General features: G+C 33.6%; 1 protein-coding gene across 5 annotated transcripts in view; it reads right to left on the bottom strand.

The window, feature by feature from the left end:
- The window catches only part of Nrdc (nardilysin convertase), an 85,354-nt gene that overhangs the window by 18,544 nt on the left and 49,588 nt on the right, over positions 1-17,222 (bottom strand). For 3 of the 5 annotated variants that reach the window (XM_074080142.1, XM_074080144.1, XM_074080147.1), the window contains 9 exons: positions 16,674-16,796; positions 13,590-13,647; positions 11,754-11,827; positions 10,387-10,456; positions 7,953-8,030; positions 6,541-6,661; positions 6,401-6,459; positions 6,065-6,119; positions 352-456 (listed from right to left, as the gene is read on the bottom strand). In XM_074080142.1, coding sequence (XP_073936243.1) covers positions 352-456; positions 6,065-6,119; positions 6,401-6,459; positions 6,541-6,661; positions 7,953-8,030; positions 10,387-10,456; positions 11,754-11,827; positions 13,590-13,647; positions 16,674-16,796 — 743 coding nt within the window. The remainder of the gene's footprint in view (positions 1-351; positions 457-6,064; positions 6,120-6,400; positions 6,460-6,540; positions 6,662-7,952; positions 8,031-10,386; positions 10,457-11,753; positions 11,828-13,589; positions 13,648-16,673; positions 16,797-17,222) is intronic. The other 2 variants (XM_074080143.1, XM_074080146.1) reach the window with 1 other exon arrangement.

Genomic DNA, 17,222 nt, shown 5'->3' with positions numbered 1-17,222 from the left:
ATTTTTTTCTCACAAATATTTTCAAATGATTAAAAATTGTCCAGAGTTTCCAACCAAATTAAAAGGTAAGCTAAAGAAATCTAAGTATGCTTAGGAATTAAGCCACATAATTCTTAGAAACTGCCTTAACATTTTCAACACACAAGAAACTGTAAAAATAGTATGAGTTGATTTTCTCCTTTTATATTAAAAAAGAATCAGGAGAATTAGCCATAAAACTATTGATATTTCTTCTGTTTAAACAAATATCCTGCCTAATATAATCAAGCTTTCTCCATTCTCACAGTACATCTGTGGACTTTTCACCCTCCTTTCTCTAAAAGGAAGTTTTAAAAGTGGAAATCTTCTTACTTCTGGTTTATATTCAAAAAGGAGCTGGTCTCCAGTAAGAAAGTCCTGCAGTGGGTACAGTTGCATGTTTTCACACATGTTTTCCACATACTCAACTGGATCTGTCTGTAAAGAAGTAAAATTGTTTCACAACAGAACCTCTCCATTGTTATTCTTAATTTGTTACAACATATACATATTTTCTCTCTTTTTCCAACAACGAAACCAAAAGCTTCTGAACAGATGGAATTAGATGCAACTGCAGCTTAAGAATCTGATGCTCAGAATTCTAAGAACATATACTTGGAGTTACTGCCTTTAAGGGCTTAATCACAAACCCCTCCAACTCCTATCCTGAGCCCAATAACCCACTAGGTTCCACTCAAGTCACAGTCTCTTCATGAGAGTAGTCATCACATTGATGTGTAAATGTTTACTTGTTAGGTGCATCACATGACTGTGAGGTCACTAAAGCACTATCATCAGGTTTACCATTTGTAAACCTGAATTAAATTAAAATGTGAGTGCCATTAGATAAAAGTATTAAGAAGTAGAGAATAGTGTTTTCAAAGGCTGGGAAGTATAGAAGACAGGGGGACTGGGACAAGGATGGTTAAAAGACACAGGGGGATCATAGGATAGGAGGAATAACTTCTGATGCTCTTCAGAACAGTAGGATAATTATGGTTAACAACCATTTGTTGACTGTTTCAAAATAGCCAGAATAGAGGATTTTGAATGTTCCCAACACAAATGATGTATGTTTGAGGTTACAGATATGCCAATTATTCTGATCTGATCATGACACATTGTCCACAAGTATTAAAATATTATTGTGCCCATGTTTATGAACAATTATTATGTCAATTAAAATCTTAAAGATTTTAAAAAAGAAGTTATATTAATTAGTATGTTATCTTCATTTAAAATTGAAAAAATGGTTAGTTCTCTATCCTATGAAATAAGAATAATTATCTAGAAGAAAGCAATTTACTGAGCACCCAGGTACACAGAACCTCAAGACTGATAGGCCCTTCAGATACCAAGTCATTCCATTCCCACATTTTGTAATGAGGAAACAGATTGTGCCCAAGGCCAAACAGTGAATGATAAACAGAGCAGACACTGGAACTCTGGGGAGAAAAGGACACTCACAGAGACCATAACTAAAGGTTGTGTACTACACACATTCATATAGAAATGGAATTACAAGCTGAGTGCTGGTGGATCACGCCTGTAATCCTAGCTACTTGGGAGTCTGAGATCAGAAGGATCGAGGTTCAAGGTCAGCGCAGACAGAGTTCACGAGACTCCATCTCTAAAATAACCAGAGCAACATGGTCTGAAAGTGTGGCTCAAGCAGTAGAGGGCATGCTTTGCAAGCTTGAAGCCCTGAGCTCAAATCCTGGTCACACAAAACAATGAGGAAAGATGCACTGGTAGGTTTTTTGTTTTTGCTTTTTCTTTTTTTAAATTTTCCTCCAGTTCAGGAAACATTACTACATCATTAATAAGTCAGTAAAGTATTATCTACAATGGCTTGTTCTGTTCTAATTTTTTTTTTTTTTTGAGACAGGTCTCACTATACAACCAAGGTTGGCCTTTAATTCTCTATGTAGCCCAGGCTGGCCTGGAATTCACAATCCTCCTGCCTCTGACTCCCAAGTGCTGGAATTACAAGTGTGTACCACCACACTCAGCCTCTAATTTTTTAACCAGTTATTTTTACCAGTTACTTATTAAAAATGTAGCTGCTCTAATCAATATGATGTAAAACTGAGTGATTCAAAGTACTTCCTATAAGAAAACAACAAGGACTCTAGCAAAAAGCAGATCTGTGATGCTACAGCAATAGACTAGGTATTGGGGGAAAAATTCCTGAAGTGTGCTGAAGGTATAGCACAGTAGTAGAGTGCTTGCCAAATATGCAGAAGGCTCTGGATTTCATTCCTAGCATCAAAAAAAAAAAAAAAAACAAAACTCATAAAACCAAACATTTAGGGCTGGGGGCATGGCTCAGTGGTAGTATACCTGCCTAGCAGGCATAAGGCTCTGAGTTCAAACCCCACTACCACCAAAACCAAACAAACAAAATCAATATTCTATGCCTATGAATTTGCTTATTCTAAATATTTCATATAAATGGACTCATATAACATGTGACCTTTGGTGTATGGTTTCTTTCATTTGGTATGTTTTCAAGGTTATAGCACAAATCATTCTCTTTTATGGCTGAATAGTATTCCGTAACATGCATAACCTACATTTTATTTATCCATTCATCACTTTAGGAAGAGTTGAGTCTACTTTTTCATTATAATGAATAATGCTATGAACATTTATGCATGAGATTTTAGGAACACATACTTTCAATTCTCTTAGATGTATGTATACTGATTCATATAGTAACTGCTTTTCAAGTAACTGCCAAATGGTTTTCCAAAGCAGCGATAGCATTTACCATTCCCACAAGCAATGTATAAGGACTCTAATTTCTTCACATCCTCTCTAATACTTGTTAATGTCTATCCTTTTTTTTTTGGTTCTATAAACTCTCACTGCATTCCATTTTGGTCCTGTTTTTCTGCCTATAGAAAAGTGCTCAATAAAACAAAATAGCATTTGCATCATACATTAGTTCAAACAGTTGATTTATGAGTCATACTGGGTCCAAGTTTCTTTAAAAAATTTAAAAGAGGGGTCAGGTGTAGTGGTATATACTTATAATTCCAGCTACTTGAGACAGAGAGGTTGGTCCAAGGCCAACCCTGGCCAAAAGCATGAGACCTTATCTAAAAAAAATACAAGCTAAAAGCAAAAGGACTGGGGAGTATGTGGGTCAAGTGGCAGAGCACTTGCTTAGCAAGAGCAAGGCCCTGTGCCCTGCATGCCGAAAAAAGAAAAATAAACAAAGAATTTCTATTTGCCTTTATTAAGGCTAGGAAGAAGTCTAAAGAGGAACCATCCCAATATTGTTTAAAATAGAAATGTATACACCTAAAAAACAGAAATACTCTGATCTTTTTGGATTAATTTAGCAGTTCAGAAATAGGCTTTTCCTAATTTGCTCTAATTTTGCACTAGTTAGGTTTTTTTTTTTTTTTTAATATCCAAAGGCCAAATACTTAAAGGATTTATTTTCTCTCTTGGATATAGAATTAGAAATTGAATCCTTAAATCTTCAAAGACATGAACATAGCCTTTAGAACTCTGCGTAATCCTGAGGCCAAGTACATGGAAGCCTGTGAGACCGACTCAGCCAGAAACAGCTGATTTCTCCCAAGAGGCCTTATACTCCAGCTACATAACTGAAGAAGCATCTGTTGCAGGTCACTGAACCAAGCATAAGGAAGATCAGACTGAAGAGCACACTGGCACCCAGGGCTCCTGACCATCCTTTCCTCACTCTTAAAGTCAGCCTGGTCCATTCAAAGTCTCATTTCTGCCATAAGCAAACCTGAGATGAAATCACAGAAAGATAAACTCCCATCAACTAGATGGCCAAAGGAGGCAGCAGCTTCTGCTTAAGCTGGTACATCAGATAGTGTACTAGTTAGGTTTTAATCTAAGATGTTTAGGACTCATGTTTTTAATATCAAGTATATACTAACAAAGACTGGTGTGGGGGCGGGGGATGACAAAAGAGGAGTTATAAATAGGGAGATGGCAATAAAGACATTTCCCTCCCTCCCTCTCCAATATACTGGGGATTGAACTCCGGGCACTTAAAGCTCTCTACAACTAAGCCATACCCCAAGTCCAGTAAAACATTATATATATATATATATATATATATATATGTATATATATATATGGGTTTTTGGTTTTTTTTGCAGTGCTGGGGTTTGAACTCAGGGCCTTCACCTTGAGTCACTCCACCAGCACTTTTTTGTGATGGCTTTTTTCAAGATAGGGCCTCTCAAACTATCTGCCCGGGGTTGGCTTTGAAACTCAATCCTCCTGATCTCTGCCTCCCAATTAGCTAGGATTACAGGCATTGTTGGCAATAATGGCGCCAATAGGTTTCAGTTCTTACTGCACCCTTAAGCTTCTGTTTTCCAGGGTCACGGTCCTGCCTCCCAGGGTCACAGTCCTGCCTCAAGTCTAGCTTGAATCCTCCTTCTGCCCCAACCTCCAATCAGCATGAACCCTAAGATCCTAACTAATCAGATCATGCCGAGTCTCACTGAGGGGTATTTAAGTACCTGCCCTTCTCTCTCTCTCTCTCTTGGCTCTCTGCTCTCTCCCTCTCCCACCCAGCAATAAAGAATCTCTTGGCCAGATTACTCTTCTCCACGTGGTCACCTTTGGGGCCTATGTTTCCTTACAGGCATGAGCCACCAGCGCTCGGCTTTTTTTTTTTTTTTTTTTTACTACTTTGAGTACTTCATTTCAATATTCCTTTGTAAACCACTGTACTTTATTCTATGTATTTAAAAACACTATTCTATTCTATGGACTATACATTAATAAACAGTATTGTTTCCATTTTAAATTTCTGAACTGTGAAAAATACATGGAGATTATGCAAGAGAATACCTTTGTAGCAAATACATGCTAAAATAACATTTAGTGTAAAGTATCATCTGTAATTCTCCAATGGTTCAGTAAAAATACATGTACGTGTAGAGAGATAGAGAAGAAAGTAAGTATGAAAAACTATCAATTGGTGAATCTAGGTGAAGGATATACCAGTGATCATTGTACAACTAAGGCAATTTCTCCAAAAGCTTAAGAAGTTAAGAGGATGAAGTATGATTCTGAGGGCAGAGCCACAAGATTCAATAGATTTTCAAAGCACAAATGAGATTTTTTTTGTTGTTGCTATGGGATTTTTTTGTTTTTGTTTTGGCAGTACTGAGGCTTGAACTCAAGACTTCACATTTGCAAAGCAGGTGCTCTACTGCTTGAGCCACACCTCCAGTCCATTTTTTGCTATGGTTATTTTGGAGATGGAGCCTTCTGAGCTATCTATCTGGGCTGGCCTCAAAACTTGACCCTCCCGATCTCAATCTCCCAAGTAGATAGGATTACAGGCACGAGCCACTGTTGAATGGCTTAAGTTTGTTTGTTTGTTTGTTTTTTTAATAAAAAAGCTCTGTTCTAAACTCTTCACCTTTCAGCATTATATAATAACTTCCTTTTAGATATTCTTCTGCTAAAGATACATAGGATCATTACCTTTTTCACAATATCCCAGAGGTCTTTACTTATGGACCGCCCACTGTCAAAAATGTAACCAAATATTATGTTTTGATGGTGAACTCAATTAAAATTTACCACAGTCATGAAGCTTTCCTTCTCTGATAAGCAATTTTAATCAAGGCAAATGCTTTTGGTCCCCTGATATTCCAAAGGTCAACGTTTCTAACATTATACATGGGGCAATTACTTTGTAGAATATCTTCACAACATTTGAATTCCCAAACTATCATATACCTTAGCAAGCTCTCTATGAGTGTTTATTATCAAAGGGATAGGCAAGAAAGATGATTACACAGATAAATGATTGTCACACCACATGATCTATTTCATCTGCCTAATCCTATCACTGTTATTCAATACTCAAAAAACAAGAGTTAATTTTCGGATAGCCTCAAGGCTATCTTGAGACTCACATGACAGAGAGTGGCAGAATTAAAACTCCAGTGACACGTCCAAAAAGAGGAACAATGTCCACACCAGTTTCAACTTGGTCACAGTAAACATTGGAAAAGAATTTGAATTCCAATACCTGTTCTTGGTAATGAAATTCATTATCCTCAATTTTCTGAATCTCTTCAAAAATTCTGTGAAAGAAAATGATAATTAAAACATGTAAAAATTCCTCACTAGAATCATCAATTAAAAAAAAAGAGAGAAGCATAAAAACAAAGAAACTAGCCAAATGAATGTAAAATCCTAGTGTACACTCAGATGTAGCGGGATGAGGATATGGAACCAATAAAGGAAATAAAGTAGGAATTGCCTGAAAAACTATCCTACAGAACTAAAGCATGTCTATTGTTAGCCTGAATTCTAAACTACTCTAAGATTGACTCCTGGCTTCATTCTAAGAAGTATTTATTACCTTTTTTCTGGGCCTAGCTTCTGCAGCATTTTTAAATACTGAAAGACAGTATGAGCAACCTGAAAAAGAAAAATCTATTAGTCTTTTGCATAAAGTGACATCTATATAAAAAGAACAGCAACTCCACTTTAGTTACTTACCTCATAGAAATGTTCGTAACCCTCATCAGTCAATGTAATAGAAATGCTGAACACAGAATAAGTAGAATTTTGCTCAAATCCTGTTTCACCATTTCCACCAAACAGTGCAAGAGCCCAGCACCTATAGTTGGGAAAAAATAATTCAACCAGTAATCTGAACTGATATTCTATAAACCCTTCAGATTAACAAACTAGACAGGCTTTGTATGTAAAATTTGGGAGCCTCAGCTTTTAATGTAAACATACACTTTCTAACAGTAAGTTTTAAAGTACAAATTTTAAAAACACAAAGCCTCTCAAAGAACTGTAGTATATTTAGGAGTTACTAGAAGGAAATTATACCATCGTTACTTGTTTAGTGAGAAGATTAGACTAATAGATATTTCAACACAGCAAACCATCAGCAGTTTTATGAAACCAGAGCAAGTCTCGTTGAAGACAACAGCACAAAATACTAAAATATGGTTGCTGAGATATAGTTTGCTTTTCATTTTAATCTTGTCTCCTGGAAGAAACCTTAAAACCTATCAAATACATCCCAACTTAGAATCTCAAATGAGTTCTTTCAGACTGTCAGCTAACCTACATAGGTTATCTCAGAAAGAAACAATGAGACTACATCTTTTTCTGAGAAATAATCCTGAAAACTTGAAACAACAGAGAAGAACAGCAAAATAAAGTTTGAAATTCTAATAAATTTCAGTTAGGTACAAAAGTTGTACCTCCAAAGCACATTACATATACACTCAATGTGTATATACACACTCAATGTCATTAGTTTATTCTTTTATAGTAACTGTACCCTCTCAGGTTTTTTTTGAGTGTTATAGAACACATTGATGTTGATGTCTTAAATACCATTTCTTTAAATTTCTTAGCTATCTTCCCATTCACAAATTAGTGTATAGAAAAAACAAATGAGGAATTATTTTAGGTGTTTTGATCCTGACTCTAAAGTTGCACTTCTATTATTTAACTATAGATGATTTAAATAGGTGCTTAAATGTACATTCTGTTAACAGCTGCCACACACTTGTAGTATGAGTTATCTGTACATTGGAAGTTTTTGCTAAAAGTCCCCCTGTTGTATTGAGAAAGCCTAGAAATCCACTTCATTACCATTCAGTCAAATCTCAATTCTTGATTACAGCACACCTTTTTTATCTAGTTCCGGAATTACCATGTTTTGTTGCTTTTTTAATTTTGTGTACTTATTTCCAAAATGAGCTAAAAGGTACCTTATGAAGAAATACAAAAATATAATATAGCCATTAAAATAATCTAGGTTATTTATACATCTATAATTAAACATTAAAAGTTTGATTATATACCTCTCGGCAGCTAAAGAAAAAGAATGCATTATATACCACTTAATAGGTGTTACTGAAAATACTTAATAGCTGAATACTTGCTTTTTTCTAAGGTAAGAAAGAATGCTGCCTTTGCCTTCATGTCCAACCAGCCAGGAGATATAATGAAGTGGCTTTACCCTTTAAAAAAAAAAATGTAAAGGTCAGAAATCAAAAGAATCAATGTTTATATTAGAAAATCTTACTGCTACAGACTACTACACTTGAAAATTTAGTTACAAACCTATTCTCATAAATCCACTAAACATAAAATTGCAATTACTTTAATAGCAGCAAGATAAATACAGAAAATGATAAATTGCTTCATCTGAAATCCAGAAATTAATCCTGCTACCTCTCTTGAACACCAAACTTAATTCTTTTCATGATAAAAATCTTTAATTTTTACTTCAATGAATATGTAAAAAATATAGATTATCATCTTAGAACCCAATATAGCTATGATTCACTGTCTATGGACAAAAGCTTTACAACAAAAGCTTTCAATACTGCATCAGATTCTGTGGTAAATTGACATGTGTTGCTGTAAAGGCCAGAAAATCTAGGTTCTAGTTTTAGTTTTCCTTCAAATAAATTAGGACCTTGAACAAAACATAACCTCACAGTATTTTTCTTTCTGTCTTCACTTGCCTAATTACCTTACAGAGTTCTGATGCAAACATACTAACAGGTGTTATTATCATATACAGTGATAATCTTTCAGTAGTGGCATATATTCAAACTCTTTTCCCATTAACATGTACTAAAATTTTGCAAATGTATTCCACCAAAGCCAAGATATATAGAAAAATAATTAGAAAATCTTATCAGGTTATAGAACTCACTTTATCTATCTACCTACCTACCTACTTACATTAGATAGACATGGAATATTACTATTGTGCCCAGTCTGATGTCAAATTCCTGGCCTCAAACTGTCCTCTCACCTCAGCCTCTCTACTAGCTGGAGCAGTATGCATATGCTACCATGCCATCATCCCCAACAAAACTTAGTAAACTCTTGAAAATCAACAAACTCTTGAAAATCAACAATTTCAACTCTGTTAAGCGAGACTCAAAGCCCACACAACATAGATTAAAATGTGAATTGAATTACATGTATACTAAGACAGGCACAGAGGAGTAAAGCACTTAATGAAATAAACCCAGCTGATTATACATTTGCATCTGAGCAAAGCTAATTACACTGTTTTTGGAGGGATTAATACTTTGTTTCATTGTAAAAAATGGCTCCCCACAAAAGCTATTTGAGGATTCAAAATGACTGATGATTAAATGTCATGTTAAACAGTGCTTAATTTCCACAACTCACTACCTTACTAATCAAGAAGATAAGTAAGGTTAACAGCACGTCATATAATTCCATTTCCATAAAAAGATATATGTGCTTTATATTCAAAATTTTAATGCCTGAAAAATATTAGGAAAGCTATTAACTATTAATTCAGATATATCTTTGAGGATAAAGACAGAAGCAAAACTATTTTTTACTTTATGCCCTTTTATCCTATTGGAACACTTAAATATATGTATTTGTTACAGTAAAAACTTTTTAACATTTTAACACTTCTTAAATCATTCATAGACACGTGCCAGTGCCTCATGCCTATAATCCTAGCTACTCAGGAGGCAGAGATCAGGAGGATTGAGGTTCGAAGCCAGCCCAAGCAAATAGTTCACAAAACCCTATCTCAAAAAAACTCTTCACAAAAAATGGCTGGTGAAGTAGCTCAAGGTGTAGGCCCTGAGTTCAAGCCCCAGTATCACAAAAAAAAAAAAAAAAAAATTCATACCTAGATAATCAACATATATTACATGTTCCTATATTATCCTTGTACCAAATGCACACAAACAGTATTTTAATAATTTGTTTGAATATGCTAACATTTTAAGTGACAAAAGGCATTTTTTATTAAGCAATACACATTATTTTCTTTCCTTTACTATGTGTCTTCATGGTTTGGTTTGTTGGTAGTTTTAATCAGTTCATTTGCATTTACTTTTTTTTTTTTTTTTGCATTTACTTCTAACTAAAAAGCATTTGTAGTCACTGACTGATCCTCATCTTTAAAAACTGCTTGGTCCAAGGTGTACTGCTCATATCATAGATAAGTTAAAATAGCTGCCTAATAAACTCATAGAAGTAAATCTTTGGGACTATTCCTTTTCACAATCAAAATAAAGGCCAAATAAATCATAAACTAATATATTTTTTTACTAAAAGTACTAAATAGTTAAAAAACTTAACATTCACAGTAAATACTTAATTTCAAGGATTTAGGAAAAGTACTTATAAGAAAACTCTAGCTTTTATACCCAGAAAAGACAATAAAATACACAACCAGATTTGAAAATTTCAGAAGTAGTTAAGTTCCAGGTTATCAAACACTTGTGTTTGTAAATTCAGAACCCCCAAACTATTTAGCATGACTCTTTCATAGTATCTAATGAAGTAAATTTTCTCTTCAACTCTTACCTGTAATGTTGCTGTTGAGGAGGAAGTGCCCATGTGATGGTCAGAGCATGAATCTTTCTGATTGGAACAACTAAATGAAAATATTTTCCAGAAGAACAGATATAAATGTTTCTTCAAAACTTTTACTATACTAAAAGAACATTTTTAATACAATATATTTCATTCAGGAGAAGATTAGATAATACACAGTTTTTATTTCAAGTTGCCAAAGATTTCCAATTTGAATAATGCAATTTTTGTATATTTATTTTCTATTTGGTTTCACAGGTAGGGAAAGAGGGATAAAAGAATGGTGAGAATATGAAATCTTGCTAAGGATGGGTCCATTCTTTCAAAATAGGATACAAGACTACAATCAGGAGATCTATGGCAAAACTCCAGCTCTACCACTTTTCTTGGTATATATGCTTACATGACCTTGAGAAAGCCACTTGCATTTAAATCTTAATGAATCTGTTTTCTTGTGGTAAATTGAATGTTTTAGGGAAAGTATCTCCAAGATTCTTCTCAGTACTATATTATTCTATGATTTATGAGTAGGAAATATAAAGCCAAAAAGAAGAGTTAGCTTAACAGAATGGAGTCAGAAGCAGAAAGGCTGTGCTGAAACAAGTCATTAATCAGAAAAGAAGACGAGAAGGCAATGGGATGAAGGAGGAAAGAAGACCTAAAGCAATTAGAAGAGAAAAAAGTCTACCATGATAAAAAGAGCAAAGACAGAAAAATGGTGAATTAAGAATCTATAGGCAAATTGTTAAGCAAATTACATTATAGTAATCATGTGATGACTTGTTATATACTTACTACAGATATAATATTAAATTTTTAAAAAGAAGGAGACAGAAGTATATGTAATTTATACTTAACAAACTTAGTATTTTTAGGTTACTATATCTATAAAAAAATCAGATGGAAACTTCCAAAAATGTCATCACTCAATAGGATTTAAGGATGATCTTTCCCTCTAATTTCCTGACACTTTAAGGTACTTTGCATTTAACAAATATTGTTTGTCTAATGAAGTTAAAAGAAAATAATTTCCAAAGTGTTTTCTCTTTATTTTTTCTTCTTTAAAGGCAAAGGAAAGTAGAATATGGACAAAACAAAATACTAAGGAAATCTTTTTTTTTTAAATGAACAAATAAGGGTAAATGAGGGAGAAAACATGAAACAAGACTCAAGTAGCAGGAGGGTACCAGAACTATATCAATCTGCAGCTAGTCTGTGGCCTGCTATCAGTCACTACTGATGGCAGTGTTCATCTCCATGTTCATTTACTTCTTTTCCAACATAGTTGTATTTGTACTTTTAAGTTTTGGAGAATGTGCTAGTTATTTCACTTAATTTTAAACCTTAGGTTCACAAACCTCTATAAAGTTTGTTAAATGCTGGTGTGTCGAATGGATCCGTTAAATGGCCAAAGTTTGGTTTGGATAACCCACTGAAAATAAAACAAACAGATTAAAATGTAATTGGCAAAAGTCTTTATAAGCAGTATAATTAGGGATGGGTAGCTGATTCTTAAAATCTATTTTATGTACTGCTGGCTGAAAAGCATTTTAGGTACAAGCAAGTAAATGGCAACAAAGCCACAAAGTCCTGACTACATACACACAACCCCCCTCCCCCTTTCTTTCTTTTTTGTGCTCCTGGGGTTTGATCTCAAAGCCTTGCACTTGCTTGCCAGGTATCTACTACTTGAGCCACTCCGCAGCGTCTACAAACCCTATTCTTAACCTCAGCATCAGTAACTAACACATCTTTATAACCTACAAGAACAGAAAACAATGAATTGAAGGGATCCTTTACCAATATTTACTGCATCTATCAGTCTCATTCAATTTTAGTTCTATAAAAAGCCCTTTCAGTAAGAAAAGTTTACAAGAGTATTTTTTAAACAAATATATATGTAGTAGTTAGGTATAAAGACTGTAGTAGGCAGTGTGGTATTTTAAAGACTTTCAATCAGGTTGAAGATATTAAAACTTCATTATCTTTTGCAAAAACACAGTCAATACAAATTAGTATCATCTCAAATACATTTTATTGTCTCATTAAGGGACCAGTGTTATTAGTGAATATTATTAAGAGAATTTTTAATGTTCATCAGACTGACAGAACTTAATGCATCCCTCTATTCAATACATCTCTGATTTTTATTAAAGTTTCACAGCAAAAGACGTTCCCATTTGTCATTTCACAATTCCTAACTTACACTCCTTTCTTATCAGAAGTTTTTGGGTTTTGTTTTTTTTTTTAATTTTAAAGCCCACAAATTTGGCATGGCTTTCATTATCTTGTCATGCATAAAAGTACTGCTAATTTTCAATGGAAATTTACATAAAGCCTAGATAATAATAACCCATCAGTTGTTATTACAAATTATTCAATGTTTTAAGCTAATTTTTCTTTCAAATGTATAAAATAATGTCTAAGAATGATGAACTAAAAGAAGCTACTAGTTTATTCACCTGATGTAATAAAAAAAAATCTGATTTCAGTTATTTTACTAAAATGCAATAGGAATGGAAATAAAGACTTAGTTGCTCTAGAATTAAATTTTTGTATGCTTTGGAACAAAAATATAATAGCAAGTATCATTATATATTTTATTTTCGTGAATTTGAAGCGAACAAAAAATGCTAAGTATTGTATATAGGAACCCTATATACAATTTCTAATAAAAGATCACTTTGGTTCAACTATATGACATTGGTGTTTTAGGCATATGGAAAATCAGCCAATCTACAAGATTATTTCCTTTATGGGGAAGAACATTCTATATTCCAAACATCTGTCTTAGACTTTCAGAACGCAATTTGTTATGAGGCAGGGGACACAAGTATACATATTCTACTTCTCAATACAGTATTTTCTTTCATATCACACTTTCAAACATGTTACACAGTAACAGAAAAGCTCCAACTGAATGCAAAAGGCATGTTTACTTATTATAGGTATTATTGTTTACTATAAGTTTGTAAACCTATAAATTGAACCACAGAAACCATGAAAATGGGCTCTTAGTTTTCTCATCCAAAAGCTGTATGACCTTGCCAAAGTTATTAAGCCTCCATAGGTTTTAATTTTACGACTTTTTAAAATAGAAAACAACACAAAAGAAAAAGCCTCTGGAACTCAATACAAAAGGATATGCTATTTAACTGTAGAAGTAAATGATTTATAGAAAATAAATATCTTACTTGTTTGGTATCTGGGAGAAGATTTCAGTAACCCACTTTTCCAAAGTATCCAGTGTTTCTTGAAGTGGGGTAGGAGAAAGAAAGGGACATGCAATATTATTATTCAATGGAGAAATGCTAGATTTTTCACAAATCTGTAGCTACAAAACAAAAAGATATTTTAATTGGACATATCCTGCCAGTAATGAGTAACGGGAAAGATAACAGCAGATTAAAAAACAAAAAAACCTTAAGACATCTACAATTTTGTTAGATTCTTATTTCTCACTAGTAAAGTTGGAAAAGGGACACTTTTTTTTTTAAGTCTTTGTTTATCAACAGAGTAGCATAAAAAGACAGGAGACAAGAATATGCCAACACCTTCCTATATCCATACTAAAACTTACACCCTTTAGGAATTTTTCTGTTTTCCATCAGACTAACCCACCCTCTTCTTTCCAGCATCCCATTAGTACTTTGGTTTTACCCCACTAAGTTTTCTTCTTTGGTTTAATGTACATATGATTTCTATCTTCTTTTAATTCCTTTATTATACTCATAAAAAGTTTTCTGAAATTGCTAGCAAAACACAAGCTGCAGAAGATAGTATTTGCTATATGTAATTCCACCAGGCATATGCGTTCTACTAATTCCCAATAAATGGGACAGTTCCAGAGTTCAATCCCCAACACCCTCAAAACAAAGATGTAAAATGCGCTAATCAAGTTTTTAATTTATTTTATTTACACAGATGTTTGATTTTTTAAATAGCATAGTAAACACTAACGCTACAAAATCTATGGAATCTAGGTTATATGTGGTTTTTATCAAAACTCTATTGCCTATTTAAACAATTTTGCAATAAGCATTAATAAGCTCATATTATCACAGAAGAGAATGCAAAAGAAACAGAATACATACTTGAAGAAAAATGCATGTACATGAAATAATTTACAACACAAAAAATTTAAATTAATTTACATACTAAATGTGAAATTGCCTGTTTTAACAAAGTAAAAGCAATCTAGACGCACAATTATAATTAAATAAAATAAGGCATCATTATCTATACTTTTATATTCAAATCATAAGGTAGACTAATTTTGAACATAAATGCAAAGTATTTTATATGTAATTGCCAGGCCAGCTTTGAACTTAATTCTGATGCTATAGAGGGTAAAATTTTATCAAAAAGGAGAATCACATTAAGGCAAGAGGATTAGTTTTTCTAAAAAAAAAGTACAAATTATAAGGTATGTCAAAAGGAATAGTTTAGCAATAGATTGACTTTGCAAAAGTCTAAAAAGGTTAAAATGCAAAGAAAAAAGAAAGCTACTAGGGTTTCCTTAATGAGAAAAGTTAACACAAATACTATAAATATGTATGAAGAAAAGTATAGTTATTGGGGGAGCAGGTGTAGAAGAGAACGATGGAGGAGTGAATTCATATATATATACTGTAAGACCCTTTGTAAATGTACCCACAGTATAATAATAATAATAATAAAAGATTCTTATATTTAATATACTTCTGTCATTAACACTATAATTGATCTCAATTAATCATGACATTTTATAGGATCTTATATAAGGATGAATAATCAAACAGTTTGCCCTGTACAGGTTTAGAATCAATATAGATCAAATGTAAAACCACAGACTGGAGGCATCTGAATATGGGCTTAAAAGACCAATTCATAAACCAGGGTTGGTGGTATATCTATAGTTTCAGCTACTGAGGACACCGAGGCAGAAGGATCATTTGAGCCTATGAGTTCAAGGGCAGACTGGGTAACACAGCAAGATCATGTCTCAAAAAAAAATAAATAAATTTACTACCTATCAGTATAATAGTATACTTGCAGACAACATAAACAACCTGTAGCCTATTCCTACAACAGAAAAAAACTTTTGAGCCAGTGGCTCAAGCCTGTAATCCTAGCTACTTGGGAGGCTCCAATCATGAGGCCAGCCCAGGCAAAAAGGTCATCAAACTTCTGTCTAAAAAGGTCATGAGACTTCTGTCTCAACCAATAGCTGGGTACAGTGGTGTGTGCCTGTCATCCCAGCTATAGCAGGAAGCATAAATAGAAGGACCACTGTCCAGGCTGGAAGACCCTATCTCAAAAATCACCAGAGGGAAAAGGGCTGGAAGTGTGGCTCAAGTGGTATAGCACATGCCTAGCAAGCACCAAGCTGAGTTCTAACCCAGTACCACCACCACCTTCAAAAAAATTTGACACTCAGACGATCTTGTGCCTCCCTGAGCTTTGCCATTACTTTATGGTATCTTCATATTCTGATTCCCTTTAGTTTTTAAGGTCAAACACCAAAGTAATTAACAACACAGTGTCACATTGATTCAGACAAATAAATTCTATGAAAGTAGTACAGCTGACCCTTGAATAACATCAGGGGTAGGGGTGCTGACCCCAGACAGTCCGAAATCCACATATGCCATGTGTAACTTTTGATGCCCCAAAAATTTAGCTTGCTTTTGATAGAAGTTGTACCAATAACATAAACTGTCATGCATTTCATATTTCACATGTACTATATATAGTGAAAAACTGTGCAAGAAACATGCGATTTTTTTTTATGGAATACACAATTTACTGCAGAGACAATTGCTCATGCAGAGATGATTAGCAACACAATGTTTTACACAAATAATCACCACACTTGAGTCTGAAGCAACAGCAATGGAGGTGGATATGAAATTATTACAGTGGTACTAGTATGTACTATTTTAATTTTATGCAGTTATGGTTTAATACTGAATCTTTATATTTATTTACATTTTTCTCCACTGTGAATGACTCTGTCTAATAGTATGTGTCCTAATTTTGATAAATTTTAACTTTTTATAATAGATTTGTGTATATTTTATGGTAATAAATAATAAAAGACTATTATCTACCTATATTTTATGCATTCACAACTAACTTTTTCTTAATATTTTTCAACATTTCTAGGTCATGCATGTGCAGGCTGTTCAAAATCTTCAAAAAAAAACCATGTAAATGGACCCATGCAATCCATACCCTGTTGTTCAAGGGTCAGTTGTACTTCAGAGTAATGAAGGGCCAAAATAGACAATTATTACCTTTGGATTGAACAACTAAAGTCATGTAATGAGCAGAGTAGTAACGCATCCAGAATTCTCTCAATCTAGCATGTGTATCAATATTATTCTTTTTCGGTTCATGCTTGAGTGTTTCAGCATTTCCTGTAAAAAGATGAAAAAAGTTATTGTTAAACTACAGCTACAATGAATGTTCTACTACTTAACTTGACCTATGAAATAACCCAAGTGACTCAAGAATTTTGAACTAATTTGTAAGAATAATCTAAGGCAAGAAACAATTCTGAAGTAAATTTTAATATACAAAGAATTAATCTCTGATTGGGAATATCTCAACAACAGACAGTAATTCCCTAAGCTTCCTTCCTAATAGTCTAGTATTCAATTCAGGTTTTCTCTCTGAATTATTTTACTAATAGTCTATCTAATTTTTAAAAATAAAATACATTAAAAACCAGGATGTTATATAATATATATATAAGTTGCACAAAATATACAGAGAAGGAAAACACCCTGTGAGTTAAGTATACTTTACATCAACTCATCCCACTTTCTATTTTGTGGCCAACA

This window comes from Castor canadensis, chromosome 7 (assembly GCF_047511655.1).
Source record: "Castor canadensis chromosome 7, mCasCan1.hap1v2, whole genome shotgun sequence".
NCBI classification, from domain to species: Eukaryota; Metazoa; Chordata; class Mammalia; order Rodentia; family Castoridae; genus Castor; species Castor canadensis.
This window is presented reverse-complemented; position numbering and strand designations above follow the sequence as displayed.